Here is a 19,021-nt window from a genome sequence, read left to right on the forward strand (position 1 = left end):
AGAGCATCGGCCTGGCATGCAGGAGTCCTGGGTTCGATTCCTGGCCAGGGCACACAGGAGAAGCACCCATCTGCTTCTCCACCCCTCCCCCTCTCCTTCCTCTCTGTCTCTCTCTTCCCCTCCCGCAGCCAAGGCTCTATTGGAGCAAAGTTGGCCCGGGCACCGAGGATGGCTCTGTGGCCTCTGCCTCAGGCGCTAGAATGGCTCTGGTTGCAACAGATCAACGCCCCAGATGGGCAGAGCATCGCCCCCTGGTGGGCATGCCAGGTGGATCCCGGTCGGGCGCATGCAGGAGTCTGTCTGACTGCCTCCCCGTTTCCAACTTCAGAAAAAAAAAAGAAAAAAAAAAAAGAACAGACACTAGAACTTCCTCTCTCCACAAATACAAAGAGGTCATGTTAGCACAAAGCAAGGTGGTGGCCACTACAAGCCTAGAAAAGAGGTCTCATAATGAAACCTGTTTTACCAGCACGTTGATCTTGGACTTCTTAGCCTCCAGAACTGTGAGAAATCAATTTCTATTATTTAAGTTGTCCACTCTGTGCTATTTTGTCATGGCAGCTGGAGCTGACTAAAGCAAATGATGTCAGTTTATGGATGCAGTCCTGGATATTCTTACTGACTGCAAAGAAGATGTTCTAAAAAATAAAAAAGAGTGAAGAAATGGAATGCAGTTTGGGTTACCTACCCAGCATGCTCTGTCAACGATCAGCCCTCACCTGTAGTCTTGGGTCAAGCTTGAAGAGGGAAAAGCTTTCCAAACAATCAGAATGGCCTAAGGAATGGGCCACCTGCAAAGCTGTGAGTGTTTCTGCCAGCAGGTATTTTTTACCTTCAGGGTGGTGCCTCCCAGGAAGACAGGCAAAAGGATTCTGGCCTCAGGGCATTAGGGCCCTTTCACCTGCTGGCCACTGTGATTCATTAGGGCCCTTGAACTTGTTGGAGGCTGTGATTGTAGGAACCAAGGTGAGTGACTGGGGAGCACAGAACCTGAACACAATGAGACCAGTGTCATGGGAGGTAACTTTAACATTTGATCAGGGACAAAAATCACCTCGACCCCCTCGTCTGACCAGAAGAACACTTAAGAGGCAAATGTTCAGATAATGTTAATAGAGGTGGTCTTTGAGAATTGGGATTGTAGATGCCTGGTATACTTATTTTGCTACCTCTCTATGAATATCTATGAATTCCTTTAGCAACAGAAGAATAGAGTGAACAAAACTTTCCACAAGTGAATTAGAACCTTAGCTAGTTAGAACTGCAAACTTTTGCCTGTAAGGTACTTACCCCCAACAGGTACTTAAGTCCTCCCTCCTTTCAAGAGTCACCCAATTGGCCTTGCAGCTACACTTGGAGTGTTCACCCTTAGACCTTTCAACTTCCCATAATTGTTCTTTGTTTCCTTCAAGAAGGGATCTTCCTTGGATAAAACTTGCTCCACTCTGGCCACAGGCAATTTCATTCCATTCTTTGTGTCCCCTTTCTTCATCTGTAAACAGAGGATAATAATAGTCTCACCTCCCTCCAGGGGGATTGAGCAACTGAATGAGTTAGAACATGTGAAGGCAGGTGGCTCGCAGACACACTGGTAATGACCTGCTGTAACGATCTCAGCTTCCTGGTGGTGGTCTGTTAGACCCTCAGGTCTGTGGATACACTGACTACTCTGTACACCCCCTCCCTCACCCCGCAGAGGTTATGGGACATCCATACCACAGACAGAGCTGTGACAGGTACCATACAGTGACGCCCTGCCCTGGAGAGGCTTCCCATGCAGTGAGGAGGACAGATGTGTCATAATAAGATCATCCACCTGGACAGTTATGGGGCTTGAACATGCATCAGGGAGCCGCCCCTCAGCCAGGAAGAGGTGTCATTTTTCATATGGATCTGCTGAAGAAGCTGGTAGAATGTTCAGGGACAGTGGAGAAGTTGGGAGTAGATTCCACTGCTTTTTTCCTCTTTGGAATAATGGGCATTTAAGTTATGTGGCCCATAGGGGTCAGAGTAAGAAGCCACTGAGGAATGGTAGGCACATGCACATCACCCTACACCCTGACCTTGTGGAATGTGCGGAAGTCAACCAGCTGTTTCTGCTACCTGAACCCTGCAGGACCAGTCCATGTAAAATAATCACCTACCCACAGACCCCCGCAAGCGGCCCTGTCCAGCCCTCACCCTACTTTTTCTACACGGCATTCATCACCTGCACTATGTGACCTATGTGTGTACATAAGCCTGTATGTACTTGGATTTACTAGCTGTTCCCCTGTCTCCAGCCTCCGGGGAAAGGCCCAGGGGGCAGGGACTTTGGTTCTGCTCAGAACTGTACTACCAGCAGCTAGCACTGAGCCTGGCTCCCAGTTGCCAGTCAATAAATATTTGCTGAACGAATTAGTGAAATCTCTCCTCCCACTTACCTCACTGCCCTTCAGTTTCTAATTTCAAGTTACAAGTGGACTGCAAATTACCATATCTGTTGTGCCTGATGCCAATTAAAAAATCATTAGTCTTACCTAACGAGTACTTGGCTCGATTTTAATCTGCCTTCTGAACCTGTTACAGCCCCAAGTGAAAACATAGAATCCTTCAAGATCTGAGGCCTAAAGTAATTCCAAAAGTCTTTGCTTCTTTTTTTCCCCCAGCTGTATCACATGCTAAGCAGTGATAAGAAGGGTTCCTGGCATTGGTCCCTTGTCCCTTTTGCTGCTGACCACACAAATGTCCTTGCCCAGGCCAATCAGTACTGCCTTTGGACTTCCAAATGCCTCTCTTTAGCTCAGGAGCAGGTAAAAAAAAAATGCCGAAGCAGTTTGAGAAAACAAACAAACAAACCCATGATACTCCACTGGAGTACATTTTAATTTTAACCCTTTGAATAGTGAGTATTTGCCATGCTTGCTGACACCCAGGAGTGAGTGTTTTTTCAAAAACTGAAATTAGTTCTAGTTTTATTAACTTAAAATCATGTTTGTTTGATAACCAATTTATGGAAACAAGAACATACAGTTGCCTTTTTTTTTTTTTTGTATTTTTCTGAAGTTGGAAACGGGGAGGCAGTCAGACTCCTGCATGTGCCCAACCGGGATCCACCCGGCACGCCCACCAGGGGGCGATGCTCTGCTCATCTGGGGCGTTGCTCTGTTGCAACCAGAGCCATTCTAGCGCCTGAGGCAGAGGCCACAGAGCCATCCTCAGTGCCTGAGCCAACTTTGCTCCAATGGAGCCTTGGCTGCAGGATGGGAAGAGAGAGATAGAAAGGAAGGAGAGGGGGAGGGGTGGAGAAGCAGATGGGCGCTTCTCCTGTGTGCCCTGGCCGGGAATCGAACCCAGGACTCCTGCATGCCAGGCCGACGCTCTACCACTGAGCCAACCGGCCAGGGCCCAGTTGCCTTTTTTTAATGTTGCCTTACACATTTTTAATTTTTTTTAATTTTTTAAAAATTTTAGAGAGGAGAGAGAGAGAGAGAGAAAGGGGGGAGGAGCAGGAAGCATAAACTCCCATATGTGCCTTGACCAGACGAGTGCAGGTTTCGAACCAGCCACCTCAGCATTCCAGGTCGATGCTTTATCCACTGCGCCACCACAGGTCAGGCGCCTTACACATTTTTAAAATAAATCGATCGTATTCTGGATGGTCAGGAGGCACAAGGACATATATGAATGTTGTACTGCTCAAAGGGTTAATGTGTGAACTCACCAAACAGCTGCAGGGCTTGAAAAAGAAGGAGGGCCTGACCTGTGGTGGCGCAGTGGATAAAGCATCGACCTGGAACGCTGAGGTCGCCGGTTCGAAACCCTGGGCTTGCCCAGTCAAGGCACATATGGGAGTTGATGCTTCCTGCTCCTCCCCCCCTCCCCCTTCTCTAAAATGAATAAATAAAACCTTTAAAAAAAAAAAAAAAAAGAAGGAGGGATAGGTGTAGAGACAAAAGGCATTGTTTTATTTAATTTTTATCTGAAACAGCTCTCCAAGCAGATTTCACCGAGAACCACGCAGGCACTGATGTGTGTCTGGCCGCACATGTTCCCAAGGGCAAGTACATTTTGCAGTAAGTCAGACTGGCAGGAGGCCAGAGCTCACAGCTCCTGCTTTTGCTTTCTGCTTGGCTGAGCCTCTCAGAAAGTCAGAAAGTCATCTTGATAATTTAGACCCTCATCGCTTCCACCTCAGCCCATTATCTCAGTTGTTTTCCCCAAAAGGAACCCTCGACTCCACAAAAATGTTCTTATTGTGAAATAGGTTGTAAGTACAGAAAGGAGTATAAAATGTCTATGTATAGTTTAAGGAATCATAATGGAAACAGAATAAGGGAGGGGGAAACAGGAGGTATTGGTCAAAGGTACAAAGTCTTATACGAGGAAAGGTTTATAGCTCCCAGAACAGCACAGCCCCTGTTGTGACCAATACTGCATTGTATACAGATGACCTTGAACAAGGAGGGGGCCAGGGACACTGACCCCTGCACAGCTGAAAAAACACAAATAACTTTTGATTCTCCTCAAAAAGAACTATGAGGCCCTGGCCAGTTGGCTCAGTGGTAGAGTGTCGGCCTGGCGTGCAGAAGTCCCGGGTTCGATTCCCAGCCAGGGCACACAGGAGAAGTGCCCATCTGCTTCTCCACCCCTCCCCCTCTCCTTCCTCTCTGTCTCTCTCTTCCCCTCCCACAGCCAAGGCTCCACTGAAGCAAAGTTTCCCCGGGCGCTGAGGATGGCTCCTTGGCCTCTGCCTCAGGCGCTAGAATGCCTCTGATTGCGGCAGAGCAATGCCCCAAGATGGGCAGAGCATCGCCCCTGGTGGGCATGCCTGGTGGATCCTGGTTGGGCACATGTGGGAGTCTGTCTGACTGCCTCCCCCGTTTCCAGCTTCGGAAAAATACAAAAAAAAAAAAAAAAAAGAAGAACTATGAATAGCCTACTGTTGACTGGAAGCCTTATTGATAACATGAACAGTCTATTAACACATACTCTGTATGTTATAAGTATTATAGACTGCATTCTTACACTACAGTAACCCAAAGAAAAGAAACTGTTATTAAGAAAATCATGCAGAAGAGAAAATACATTTATAGTATTAACTGAAAAAAAAATCCACGTGTAAGAGGAGCTGTGCAGTTCAAAGCTGTGTTGGTTCAAGTGTCAACTGTACCTGGAAATTTGCTCAGAGGGTAGATCTTATGTCAAGTATCCTTATCACAAATAAAAATTCATTAAGAGGGCAGGAAGAAACTTATCTCCAGAGTCATCAAGTTATATATGTTAAGTATGTACAGCTTTTTTTATGTCAATCATACCTCAATTAAGAGTTAAAAAAAAAAGCAGCAGCAGAACAGAAGACCCCAGGGCAGCCCCCCACCTCTCCATATCCCTGCTCCTCAGAGGTGACCATTATCCCGACGTTTAAGTTAACCACTCCCTTTCATTTCTTTTTGTCTAACCTATGTGAGAATCTCTAAAACATAAACTATGATTTCATTCTGAAAAGCTGACAGCAAGTACACAACCCACCTAGTAGGTCAAGGACAACAATGTCCCCATCAGATGCACGGTGCCTGAAGCCTCCCTTGGGGTTCTCCAGGGCACCCCAAGGGCATGTGGCAGGTGCAGTGTGAATAAGGTGCAGAAATATGGTCAAAGGGAGAGGCTGCTCTGGGTTTCCTGCCACCAGATTCGCCCTGGCTGCTAAGAAGACATCTTTGAGGATGAATCAGTGTCCTCAGGTGCCCTGGGAAGTGACATGTCGACTTCTTCAGTGAATCGACAGAATCAGTCAGGTGCAGATAAATAGGCCAGGCACACGTTGTACATTCTGTCTTCATGTTCAAAAGACTGTAGGGGGGTAGTTGTCATGTGACTCTAACCCTTCATATATCTGCTTTCTGAGTCACTGGACTGGCTGCCTTCTGGGTCTGGGCAAAGCTATTCTCCCCAAGGAACCCTTTACCCTCCCTCGCTGTGGGACCCCTCCATTCTATGTCTTCCTTTTTCCTTGCTTTACACTCTCCCTCATTTTGCTGGGACATTCTGATCTGGGCTCAGTAGAAACTATCAAAGGGGACAGAGCCTCAGAAAACTAGGAGGGTCAGGAATTGAGCCTGGAAGAACCTGGTTTTCCCCATACGCCCTTAGAAAGCCATCAGGAAGAAGTCAATGAAAAGCCAAGGCCCTGGGCACAGGTGCAGATAAGAGGGTGCGTGTCTAACATGGGTGCAGCCAGAACTTTAAGGCCTGGGACCTGGACCTTAGGCCCGGGCACTGGGGCTCCCATGACAGTATATTAGCCTCACAGGACAGTGTAGGTTGTTTCTGGGCACTGAGGAGGCCGGGGGTGCAGGAGGCAGAGTCCAGACCTCGGCTCCTCCACCCAGCAGGCCTCTCCCTCTCCCTCTACCAGGGCTGGCCAGACAGGCCTGTTTCTCATAACTTCAGTGTTTACTGATTGGCTACTGTGTAGATATTAGTCGGTTGAGTTCAAAGACAAGAAATGCTATCCACGGCTTAATAAAGATTGTTATTATCACAAGTCACACTGGTTAACGAAGGCAGAACACTCGTAGTTCCCCAGGAGAGAGAACGCAGAAATCCACATCCTGCCGAAGAAACCAGTAGCACGTGGAAGAATGACAAAGGCGACTTGACAGTCTTGAGTTTGAATTCTCAGATGCCACTCAGCTGTGTGACCAAGGACAAGCTGCTTGAACCTCTCTGGGTCTCAAGTTTTCTCGAATATAAAATGAAGATACCATGAAACACTCAGTATTTTTTTTTTTTTTACAGGGACAGAGAGTGAGTCAGAGAGAGGGATGGATAGGGAGTCAGATAGGAACGGAGAGAGAAGAGAAGCATCAATTATCAGTTTTTTGCTGGCAACACCTTAGTTGTTCATTGATTGCTTTCTCATATGTGCCTTGATCGTGGGCTTTCAGCAGACTGAGTAACCCCTTGCTCGAGCCAGTGACCTTGGGTCCTAGCTGGTGAGCTTTGCTCAAGCCAGATGAGCCCGCACTCAAGCCGGCAACCTCGAGGTCTCGAACCTGGGTCCTCCGCATCCCAATCCGATGCTCTATCCACTGCACCACCACCTGGTCAGGCGCAATGCTCAGTTGTTCTTTTTTTTCCCAATGCTCAGTTTTGATGTATTAGTAAGAGCATCCCTGTAACCCCCTTCCCTCTTCCCATCCCACAACCCGGAGGATAATGATAAAGCCTGACCTTCTGTGATGCTCCAAACCTGCGCTGTGCAAGGTGTAAAATTTAAGTGGGCGCAGAGAAGTTCATTGTCAGAAAGTACTCTATACTGGACTACAAACTGAACTGAGCCATAAAGGATTAGAGATTCTGAACTCTACTTCCACATCCAAGTTCTTATTTTTATTTTTTTTTATTTTTTTGTATTTTTCTGAAGTTGGAAACGGGGAGGCAGTCAGACAGACTCCTGCAAGTGCCCGACCGGGATCCACCCGGCATGCCCACCAGGGGGCGATGCTCTGCCCATCTGGGGCATTGCTCTGTTGCAACCAGAGCCATTCTAGTGCCTGAGGCAGAGGCCATAAAGCCATCCTCAGCGCCCGGGCCAACTTTGCTCCAATGGAACCTTGGCTGCGGGAGGGGAAGAGAGAGACAGAGAGGAAGAAGAGGGGGAGGGGTGGAGAAGCAGATGGGCGCTTCTCCTGTGTGCCCTGGCTGGGAATCGAACCCGGGACTCCTGCACACCAGGCCAACGCTCTACCACTGAGCCAACCGGCCAGGGCCAATAAATCCAATTTTTAAAAAGCCCACATGAGGGAGGTGCTCCAAAGTGTTTGCTGAACCAATTAGCTTTTGATCCCCTTTTTGGGTAGGGCTTTTTTTTCTTTTTAAACAGATTTCTTTATATACCACAAAGCCGCATTTCTACAGCTCCCTGAAGTAAGCAAGCTGTTCCCCTAACCCAGTATCTTGGCTTCTAAGGTTCTCGGTTATTGCAAAACTCATTTTCCTGCAATAGTAATTTCAAGAAAGTTCCAGCCAGCGAAGCTTCCTGGAGTATGTAAGAGAAGAACTCATTGTCCACTTACCGGGCTCACTTCAGGTCCGCCGGAGTGGGAGAGCACGTTTTCCTGTCGAGGCAACAGAAGAAGGCAACTAGAATTTCAGTTGCAATAAATATATGTAATCTCCTCTTTAAAGCCTTTGTTCTAGAGAATGTTGGTGTAGGTCTAGCTCGTAGAAACAGTTTCCTCTGCTCACACTCAGGGGCCCCTCACCCAGGGAAAGTGTTGCTAACAGGGCTCCAGGAGTAATTAAATACCAGAAGAAGCACCACTTCCAAAGTTTTGCTGCTTCTCCTTCCGGGAGCCACGAAGTCCCAGTTTGGTAGGTACCTGGGGTGGAAACAACCTAAAAACTCCACCAAATCTCCCCAATGTTCTATTCATACAGGACACAGCACCGGCCTCAGGCTATTTGAATGGTTTAACACAAAAGGTGGATATCAGACCAATTATACAATTTCTCTCAACAACATGAATGACAAAATTAAAAAAGCAGCATGGAAGAGACTCCTCTGTGTCCTGTTTTCTCAGTTTGGCTGTGGACGCTGTGGCTTTAATGACCTTGAAGATGAGGGGCAAGCCTTTGTTATATATTTAATGAACTAGGCGCATCCACCAATGTCTTGAGACAGTTAAAAGATTTCCATTTGATGGTAAATCTAATATGCAAATAAAGAGATTTAAATATAGTATCTAAACTGCATGACACCTCTCCTGACAAAGAGAAAACAAAGAAGCCAAAACTGTGGGACAAACAGCAATGATTGCCAATATAAATCACAGAGAGCACCAACTAAATTCAGCTAGCACCCGAGGAAATGCAACATCGGCTCCTCAGGTCCCTAATTAGTCTCCAAACTGTATTTTATTCCTTTCTAATTTATCAGAAGAGACTAATGAGATGACGTTATCCATGCTGTTTAATCAGTTCCCTGGTTTCAACGAAGTACGTTTGATATCTGGGAGGCCTGACATTGCATTTGTTGAATTTGAAAATGACCAACAGGCCAGGGATGCTTTAAGGATTTATAATCACACTGTCCCATGCCATGCAGATCACCTATGCCAAGAAATAACATTTGGAATAGTTGTCTTTAAAGACTTGGTGGTATTCTTTTTTTAACTTATTCATTTTAGAGATGGGGGAGAGAGAGACACACACACAGAGGCTGAGAGAGAAGGGGGAGGAGCAGGAAGCATCAACTCCCATATGTGCCTTGAGCAGGTAAGCCCAGGGTTTCGAACCGGCAACCTCAGCATTTCCAGGTCGCTGCTTTATCCACTTGCACCACCACAGGTCAGGCAGGACTTGGTGTATTTATAGTCATTGTTTTGATGACACTTGGTCAGGTCATTTCAATAGTTGGGGGCGGGAGGAAGTAAAACTTTTTATGTAGGTTTTTAAAAATCACCTAGTTTTTCTTTAGCCTTAGTGAACTATGAAATGTTAGGGCCTTAATTTTGTACAGTCAACTGTTATTGAAAAAAAAATCTCCCCAAAGTTAACTGTGCTTTGTGCTATTAGGGGTCTCAATTGTGCACTCAAAAAGTTATGGCCCTGGCCGGTTGGCTCAGCGGTAGAGCGTCGGCCTAGCGAGCGGAGGACCCGGGTTCGATTCCCGGCCAGGGCACACAGGAGAAGCGCCCATTTGCTTCTCCACCCCTCCGCCGCGCTTTCCCTCTCTGTCTCTCTCTTCCCCTCCCGCAGCCAAGGCTCCATTGGAGCAAAGATGGCCCGGGCGCTGGGGATGGCTGTGGCCTCTGCCTCAGGCGCTAGAGAGGCTCTGGTCGCAACATGGCGACGCCCAGGATGGGCAGAGCATCGCCCCCTGGTGGGCGTGCCGGGTGGATCCTGGTCGGGGGCATGCGGGAGTCTGTCTCTCCCTGTTTCTAGCTTCAGAAAAATGCACAAAAAAAAAAAAAAAAAGTTATTTTGTTCTTATGTTCAAGTGCTAGAAATGTCAAAACTAGTAGGGACTGTCACAAAGCATCTAAATCTGGTACGTGAATAGAGCTGATCTAACCCAAGAGCAGGTCAGCACAAAACAGAGGGAGGGGGCTGGACAAAGCTTCTTAGAACACGGTTATTTCTGTGGGCCCCGAGTTTGGGTGGTAGTGGGACATTGTGGGCAAAGGCTGAAGCACATGGGGTTTCACGGGAATGGCATGAAATCCAGCCTGGCGGGAAAGGGACGGGACAAGTGCCAAAGGTGGGCTGATGTCAGATTGCAGATGTTCATGTACAGACTAATGAGTGAAGACTGTTGAAGGACGGTGTTCTGGAAAGGAGCCATGCTTGTAGTGTGTGGAACAAAAGGTGAATCAGGAGGCCCAACAAACATCATGTTGATGACGGCTTGCACTAGGTCAGTGTCTGCTGGAACAAGGGAAGGGACAGAAGCCAGAACATTTGTAATAAATGACTGATCACCAACAGAAGAACTGATGGTTTGGGCTAGGAGCTCTCTGGGGGAAGAGCATGTTAGAAGAGGGAGGTGGAAGCGAAGGGATTTGTTTTCCGCTCGAGACTTTGTGGTCTTGGGAGACGCAGTGTCCTTGGCTGTGACTTAATGTGGGCTTGCTACCTCCACCCCTGAGTTCTTTGGAACAAACTTGGCCGGCTGTCTCCCTCCTCCTTGCAGGGACAAGGTCACCTGCCAGTGCAGCCGGACGGCACAGTCATCACGCTGCCTAGGGAAATGTCCAGAAGCACATGTTAACGTCCCCTCATTCGTGATCATCTGTCTCTAGGACAGGATCCAGGTTTGCTTTTTCTGTTGGGGTTGCGTGCTCTGCGATCCCAGACACCCTTCTCTCGTGTCCCTTCCCTGGGCCTTGTGAGGCTGTTTGGGTGTCTGTACCCTTCTGTTAACTCACTGAAAAAAAAGAACTTATTTACCTGATTTGCTTTTAGGTATTAGTACTTTCTCCATTTTATTAATTACATTCTTAAAAGTAGAATCACGATTTGTGAAAAGTGAGGTGGAGTAGAAATCCTGGAAGAAAAAACCTAGGTAACCAACCCACCTGTCCAGCCTCAGAATACACCACGGGCCGCACCGTGAGGAATGAGATTAGATGCGACACATAATTAAACCCTTCAGAAAGTATCAGCTAGGGGCTCATCCAAGGTACCCAGAGGCCAGCATGAAAAGGCTCCCAAACCAGCCAAATCTCTATTTACAGACTGCAATCTGAACATCATACAATGTAGCGATGGGTAACACCTGAGCTTGAAAAGAAATGGACTATATACATAGTTTCCAATACCTCCCTAAGCAGAAAAGTCACCTCATAGTATAAGAAAGCTTGGAAGAACCATCTTAGTCAGGTGACCAAAGTGGACATCAGTAATGGGATAACTTGAAATCACAGGCCTCTTGACAGGACACAATGAGCACACGACATGGCACCAGGAGATTCCTCCCACTGATGCACAACTTGAGTCTCCCCGAGAGGAAAGCTCAGACAAACCCATTGAGGGCATGCCACATAGCAGCTGGCCTGCAACCTTCAACAGTGCCAAGTCAAGAAGGAGGAACAGCCTGACCTGTGGTGGCGCAGTGGATAAAGCGTCAACCTGGAAATGCTGAGGTCACCGGTTCGAAACCCTGGGCTTGCCCGGCCAAGACACATATGGGAGTTGATGCTTCCAGCTCCTCCCCCCTTCTCTCTCTCTGTCTCTCCTCTCTCTTTCTCTCTCTCTCCTCTCTAAAAATGAATAAAATAAAAATTAAAAAATAGTTTAAAAAAAAGAATTTAAAAGGAGGAGGAACGGTTCCAGGCTTGACACTAAAGAGAATCAGCAACTAGTAACAACAGCTAATTTTAAAAAGTCTTTTTTTAAAAAAGATTTTATTCATTTTAGAGAGGAGAGAGAGAGAGAGAGAGAAGAGGGAGGAGCAGGAAGCATCAACTCCCACATGTGCCTTAACCAGGCAAGCCCAGGGTTTTGAACCGGCAACCTCAGCGTTCCAGGTCGATGCTCCATTCACTGCGCCACCACAGGTCAGGCAACTACAGCTAATTTTAAATGGGATCCTTTTATTACAAAGGCTACTGGGACAACTGGGGACCAGGAATGAGCCTGCGGAGGAGATGGGGCAGTGATCACAGCTGCCTCCGGGGGTGGGTTATGCAGGGGGGATGTCTTGGCACACAGGAAATACACGTGAAATTATTTGGAGGTGATGGGCCATCAGGCTGGCAACTTACTTTTGGATGATTCAGGGGAAAAAAGTTCTTTTTACTGTAATTGCAACTTTTCCGTAATACAGTTAAGATTTCAAATTAAAATTTTATTTTTAAAAAGTATCAGTTATTTTATTTCAGCAGTTCAATTTTTTTTTTCCTTAAAGAGGAAGGTAGGCTGTTTCCATACAAGGTTGACCAGATGGGAAGAAATCCTCAGCTCCGACTCGGCCTCATTAACTGGAGAATAAAAGGCTTATGCAAGACCACATCTGTCAGGCTGAGAGCAGCAGCTCAGGGCGTGAGACTCTCCACCAGCCGGATGCACTGGACTTCTCCGAGGCCTGCTGCTGGAGAAGCTACTGGCTTAGGGCCTGCTTCAGAGCTTCATACATCACTTGATCCTGGGAAGAGGGGAGAAGAGAAAATATAGAGCTGATCACTGGTATGGGTTGAATTGTGTCCCCCAAATCATATGCTGAAAGTCAAGTACTTCAGAGTGACTATATTTGGAGAGAGGATCTTTTCTTTCTTTCTCTTTTTTTTTTTTTGTGACAGAGTCAGAAAGAGGGACAGATAGGGACAGACAGACAGGAAGGGAGAGAGATGAGAAGCATCAATTCTTCGTTGCGGCACCTTAGTTGTTCATTGATTATTTTTTTTCTCATATGTGCCTTGACGGGGGGGGGGGGGGGGGGATGCGCTACAGCAGACCGAGTGACCCCTTGCTCAAGCCAGTGACCTTGGGCTCAACCTGATGAGCCTTGTTCAAACCAGATGAGCCTGTGCCAACCTGGCAACCTTGGGGTCTCGAACCTGTCTTCCACGTCCCAGTCTGATGCTCTATCCACTGCGCCACTGCCTGGTCAGGCTGGAGAGAGGATCTTTAAGGAGGCATTTAAGTTAAAGTCATCAGGATGAGCTCTAATCCATATGATTGGCATCTTTATGAGAAGACAAGATTAAGGCACAGAAGTGCATAGAGGGAGATCCACATGAAGACAGAAAAACAGTCATCTGCAAGGAGAGAGGCCTCAGAAGAAACCAACCTTGCCAACACCTTGATCTTGAACTTCTAATCTCCAGAACTATGAGAAAATAAACTTCTGCTGTTGAAGCCCCCCTCACCCCCAACCCTGTCTGTGGTCCTCTGTTATGGCCACTGAGCCGACGAACACGGAGAGCTGACCTCCCCGCACCTAATTCCACGCGCATCCTTTCTACAGGGAATGCCCATGACCCTCAGAATTGTGGACATAAAATGTCTGCACCAAAAATCAAGTGAAAAGATTCTATATCTAATTAGTAAAGAGAGCAAAATTCTAAACTATGCGAAGTCCGGATGGGAATGAGGTGAAAGCAGAGGACTCCTATGCAATACTAACATTTGTCAGAAACTGTCCGAGCTCTTCCCAATCAGGCTGCATCATCTCCTACTTGCAGCGACAGCGTACGAGAGTCCGACCACTTCACATCCCTGACACCCTATAATGTACTCAGTCTCTGACATTTTAGTCATTCCACTCCAATACATTTATCCTAAAGAAATATGGCATGTTTAAGTTTTTCTAGTCCTTTATATATCTTTTAAATCCAATGCTGTTATTCTTTTGGATATGTAAAATGTTCACACGGTTCCGAAATATATATATAAAGTTATAATATGATCTCCCCTACACTGCCCCCATCAATGTATCCTTTTAGATTTCCCTCTGCAGACACAAGCAAACACTAATATTATCCCTTCCTCTTTTTAACATAGATGGTAGCATATCATATACATCAGGGGTAGTCAACCTTTTTATACCTACTGCCCACTTTTGTATCTGTTAGTAATAAAATTTTCTAACACTCCACCGGTTCCACAGTAATGGTGATTTATAAAGTAGGGAAATAACTTTATAAAATTTATAAAGCAGAGTTACAGCAAGTTAAAGCATATAATAATAATTACTTACCAAGTACTTTATGTCAGATTTTTGCTAAGTTTGGCAGAATAAATCTTTATAAAACAACTTACTATAGTTAAATCTATCTTTTTATTTAAACTTTGGTTGTTCCGCTACCACCCACCATGAAAGCTGGAATGCCCACTAGTGGGCGGTAGGGACCAGGTTGACTACCACTGATATACATGATCCCTGCTTTTGTTTAAAAAACAATATATTTAGGGCCCTAGTCGGTTGGCTCAGTGGTACAGCGTCGGCCTGGCGTGCAGGAGTCCCGGGTTCGATTCCCAGCCAGGGCACACAGGAGAAGCGTCCATCTGCTTCTCCACCCCTCCCCCTCTCCTTCCTCTCTGTCTCTCTCTTCCCCTCTTGCAGCCAAGGCTCCATTGGAGCAAAGTTGGCCCGGGTGCTGAGGATGGCTCCATGGCCTCTGCCTCAGGCGCTAGAATGGCTCTGGTCGCAACAGAGCAACGCCCCAGATGGGCGGAGCATCACCCCCTGGTGGGCATGCCAGGTGGATCCCGGTCAGGTGCATGCGGGAGTCTGTCTGACTGCCTCCCCGTTTCCAACTTCAGAAAAATACAAAAAAAAATCAACGCCAAAAAAAATATATTTAGGAAATAGTCTTTAGTCTTTTAGTATTTACAATAGAATTCATTACATGATCATGCAGAGATTCCATCTTTATTATTACACATGATATCCCAAGCAATAGATTTTATACTGATGTGTATTTCTGAGGATAAATTCATGTAAAGAAGCTGCTGGGTTAATATTTGTTGTGATTACAATTTGGTCCATCAAAAGGGCTCACCAGCTGCAAATGAAAGTAACTGTTTCCTCATTTCCTGGACTACAGGGTATGATCAAGTTTTGAGATTTCTGCCAAAAAACAAACAAAATGTAGTATCTTAGTTGCTCTTTTATTATCAGTAATGTAAGAATTTTCCATACAAGCTCATTTTCTTTTCTGTGAAGGATCTGCTTATTTCTCATTCTTGTCCAGTTTTCTATTAGAATGTTGGTCTTTTTCTTATCAATTTCTAGTCATTCTTGCCCTGGCTGGGTATCTCAGTTTGTTAGAGCCTTGTCTGGAAGAGTTGAGGTTGCCAGTTCAATCCCAGTCAGGGCACATACAGGAACAGATCAATGTTTCTGTCTCTCTCTCTTTCCCTTCCTCTCTCTAAAATCAATAAAACCAATATTTAAAAAAGTTTCTAGTCATTCTTTATGTGTGCAGATTAGACCTTGGTAATACAAACTGCAAAAATTTTTTTTTTTTTATCATTTGTCCTTTGATACTTTTTACTTTTTTAAAAGATTTTATTTATTCATTTTAAGGGGGGGGGACAGAGAAAGAGAGAGAGAGAGAGGGAGGAGGGGGGGGGAAGAAACAGGAAGATCACTACCATATGTGCCTTGACCGGGCAAGCCTGGGGTTTTGAACTGGCGACCTCAGCATTCCAGGTCGATGCTTTATCCACTGTGCCACCACAGTCCGGTGACACTTTTTTTTCATACAGAAATTTTTTTTTTTACTTTTTTTTTTTCTTTACAGAGACAGAGAGAGAGAGAGAGTCAGAGAGAGGGATAGACAGGGTCAGACAGACAGGAACGGAGAGATGAGAAGCATCAATCATTAGTTTTTTATTGCACGTTGCAACACCTTAGTTGTTCATTGATTGCTTTCTCATATGTGCCTTGACTGCGGGCCTTCAGCAGACCGAGTAACCCCTTGCTTGAGCCAGCAACCTTGGGCTCAAGCTGGTGAGATTTTGCTCAAACCAGATGAGCCCGTGCTCAAGCTGGCGACCTCAGGGTCTTGAACCTGGGTCTTCCGCATCCCAGTCCGATGCTCTACCTCTGTGCCACCACCTGGTCAGGCCATACAGAAAATTTTAATCTTATGTGTCAGTCTTCAGTTACATTTTATATTTATGGTTATTGGGCTTTGTGTTAAGAGTAAAAAAAGGCATGTCTAGTAGACATATCTTATAGAAATATCTCCCTATTTTCTTCTAGTACTTTTATGGTTTTAGTTGTTACATTTAAATCTTTGATTCATTTGGAATTTATCCTGGAATACAGTATAAACTATGAGCCCAACTTTAATTTTTTTTCTTTTTAAAATATTTTTAAACTATTTTTTTCATTTTTATTTTATTCATTTTTAGAGAGGACAGAGAGAGGGAGAGAGAGAGACAGAGAGGAGAGAAGGAGGGAGGAGCTGGAAGCACAACTCCCATATGTACCTTGACCAGGCAATTCCAGGGTTTCGAACCGGCGACCTCAGCATTTCCAGGTTGACGCTTTATCCACTGCGCCATCACAGGTCAGGCATCAACTTTAATTTTTTGAAATGGCTTCCCAGTTGTCCCAATATTAACTACTGAATAGTCCATCTTTCTGTCACTGGTACGGAGAATATTACATACTATGTATTTCTTGTATAAATTATATGTTATATTAAGGGTTTATTTCTGATATAGAACATAAAATATTCTGTTCCACTGTCAGTCCATTCATGTATCATGATAGTGTTTTAATTATAGAGGCTTTAGAAAACTATATTAGTATTAGTGGTTTGTTTTTTTTTAATTTATTTATTCATTTTAGAGGGAAGAGAGAGACAGAGATAAAGAGAGAGAAGGGAGGGAGGAGCAGGAAGCTTCAACTCCCATATGTGCCTTGACTGGGCAAGCCTAGGGTTTTGAACCGGCGACCTCAGTGTTCCAGGTCCACGCTTTTATCCACTGCGCCACCACAGGTCAGGCACAGTATTAGTGGTTTTTAAGCTCCACCCCGAACTAGATAATTCAAATAGAATAAAAGGTCACCCTTCCCATCTCTGTCCTACAGTCACTTAGTTTTTCTCCCAACTTATTAGTTTCATTAAGTAATTATTTCACAAGGACCCGTTAATATGCCAACCAAGGAAAGTATTCTCTTTACCTTGATATTATACTTTATTCTTTAAAAGATCAAATAAAGTAATAATCAGCTTCATCTTCTGCTTTATTATTTATTCAAAATTCATACTATGCCTATTTCCAAAAAGAAGTATAGCTTTCTATTCACTAGGGCAGTTTCCAGAAATCGAATATTTAAGGTTTAAAGATTTATGACTACCAAGGATATTAAAAAGAATACATTAGAATCAAGTAGCATCAGTAAGACATACATGTAGTCTTTTAAGGGATGTTCTTAATAGGGTAAAAAAATTTCTACACTGTCTGGAATTACAGGCTCAGATGTGATTTTGAACAGAATCCATTGCATTGCCTTTACCATGTAGTCAATCCCTTCTAATGAGCAAGCTGCCTACAAACCATTTTCTAACATCAATAACTCTGAGACCAGGCTCATGGGTACCTATGAACATATCTATGGTAGGGCTTATCATACACCTCCTCATTGCTCAAAAAGATTAAAAACCATTCTTATATGATTTTATATGTTGTGAGTCTAGCACAGTGCCTGACATATGCATAGTAGGTACATAATAAATGTTTATGGACAGATGAAAGAATGGGATCTTAGGCAACTCACTAATACACTAGGGGATCATGGGAGTCTCTCTCTCTCTCTCTTTCTCTCTCTCTCTGAAAGAGAGACAGACAGGGAGGGAGAGGAACAGAGATGAGAAACATCAGCACGAGCCTGACCTGTGGTGGTGCAGTGGATAAAGTATCGACCTGGAAATGCTGAGGTCGTCGGTTCGAAACCCTGGGCTTGCCTGGTCAAGGCACATATGGGAGTTGATCCTTCCAGCTCTTCTCCCTGTCTCTATCTGTCTCTCCTCTCTCTCTCTCTCTCTCTCTCTCTCTCTCTCTCTCTCTCCCTCTCCTCTCTAAAAGGAATAACATTAAAAAAATAAAAAAATAAAAAAAAAATAAAAAGAAACATCAGCACGTAGTTGCATCTCTTTAGTTGTTCACTGACTACTTTTCATATGTGCCTTGACCAGGGTGCTCCAGCCAAGCCAGTGACCCCTGGCTCAAGCCAGTGACCTTTAGGCTCAAACCAGTGACCATGACATGATTCCACGCTCAAGCTGGTAGGCCTGTGCTCAAGCCAGATGAGCCCATGCTCAAGTTGGTGACCTCAGATTTTGAACCTGGGACCTCAGCCTCCCAGGTCAACACTCTACCACTGGTCAGGCAAGGTTTTTCTCTTAAATGTCAATGTTACAGAAATAATCAGGCAAATGGATGAAACATATAATCCTGAGTGTGAAGAAGAAAATCCAAGTGCTCTGGCCAGTGGGTGTGAAAAAACACTAAGTCAACAAGTTAACAAAACAGTAGAGTTTCTATGGTGCGGCTTTTATAGTGGAGGACAAAAATAAACTGTAATTTGTGTTTGAGTGAGGCTAGCTTTCTGACAGTGGGTCAGAAAGCAGGCAGAGGGGAAAGACTATATAATCTGCGATAATAACTACCTGGGAAAATAACTTCAAGGTTTCAACATTAATAGTTAACCTAGCCCCAGATCGCTGGTGAGCAGTTAATACCGAAAAAACCAAACAAGCAAAATAAGTTATGCTCTATCCATCCGTGAAGTGACACATACTGGACAAGAGAATCTGGCTTCACTGAGCAGAGAAATAAAGAATGGCTCGGCTGAAACGAAGATTCAGAATTCTCAAAAGCAACCGGCAGCCTGACCAGGCGGTGGCGCAGTGGGTAAAGTGTCGGACTGGGATGCGGAAGACCCAGGTTTGAGACCCCGAGGTCGCCAGCTTGAGCGTGGGTTCATCTGGTTTGAGCAAAACCTCACCAGCTTGGACCCAAGGTTGCTGGCTCAAACAAGGGGTTATTCGGTCTGCTGAAGGCCCACGGTCAA

At 45.3% G+C, this 19,021-nt stretch overlaps 1 protein-coding gene and 1 pseudogene across 4 annotated transcripts in view; one reads left to right on the forward strand and one right to left on the reverse strand.

Moving 5' to 3' along the window:
* Positions 1-395: 395 nt before the first annotated feature.
* On the forward strand, positions 396-9,112 carry LOC136388169 (U2 small nuclear ribonucleoprotein B'' pseudogene; annotated as a pseudogene).
* A 3,201-nt stretch (positions 9,113-12,313) lies between these two features.
* The window catches only part of NVL (nuclear VCP like), an 88,205-nt gene continuing 81,497 nt past the window's right edge, over positions 12,314-19,021 (reverse strand). For all 4 annotated transcript variants that reach the window (XM_066380941.1, XM_066380932.1, XM_066380927.1 and 1 more), the window contains one exon: positions 12,314-12,631. In XM_066380941.1, the coding sequence (XP_066237038.1) occupies positions 12,587-12,631 (45 nt within the window). In that variant the 3' untranslated portion in view covers positions 12,314-12,586. The remainder of the gene's footprint in view (positions 12,632-19,021) is intronic.

Source organism: Saccopteryx leptura, chromosome 1 (assembly GCF_036850995.1).
Source record: "Saccopteryx leptura isolate mSacLep1 chromosome 1, mSacLep1_pri_phased_curated, whole genome shotgun sequence".
Classification (NCBI taxonomy): Eukaryota; Metazoa; Chordata; class Mammalia; order Chiroptera; family Emballonuridae; genus Saccopteryx; species Saccopteryx leptura.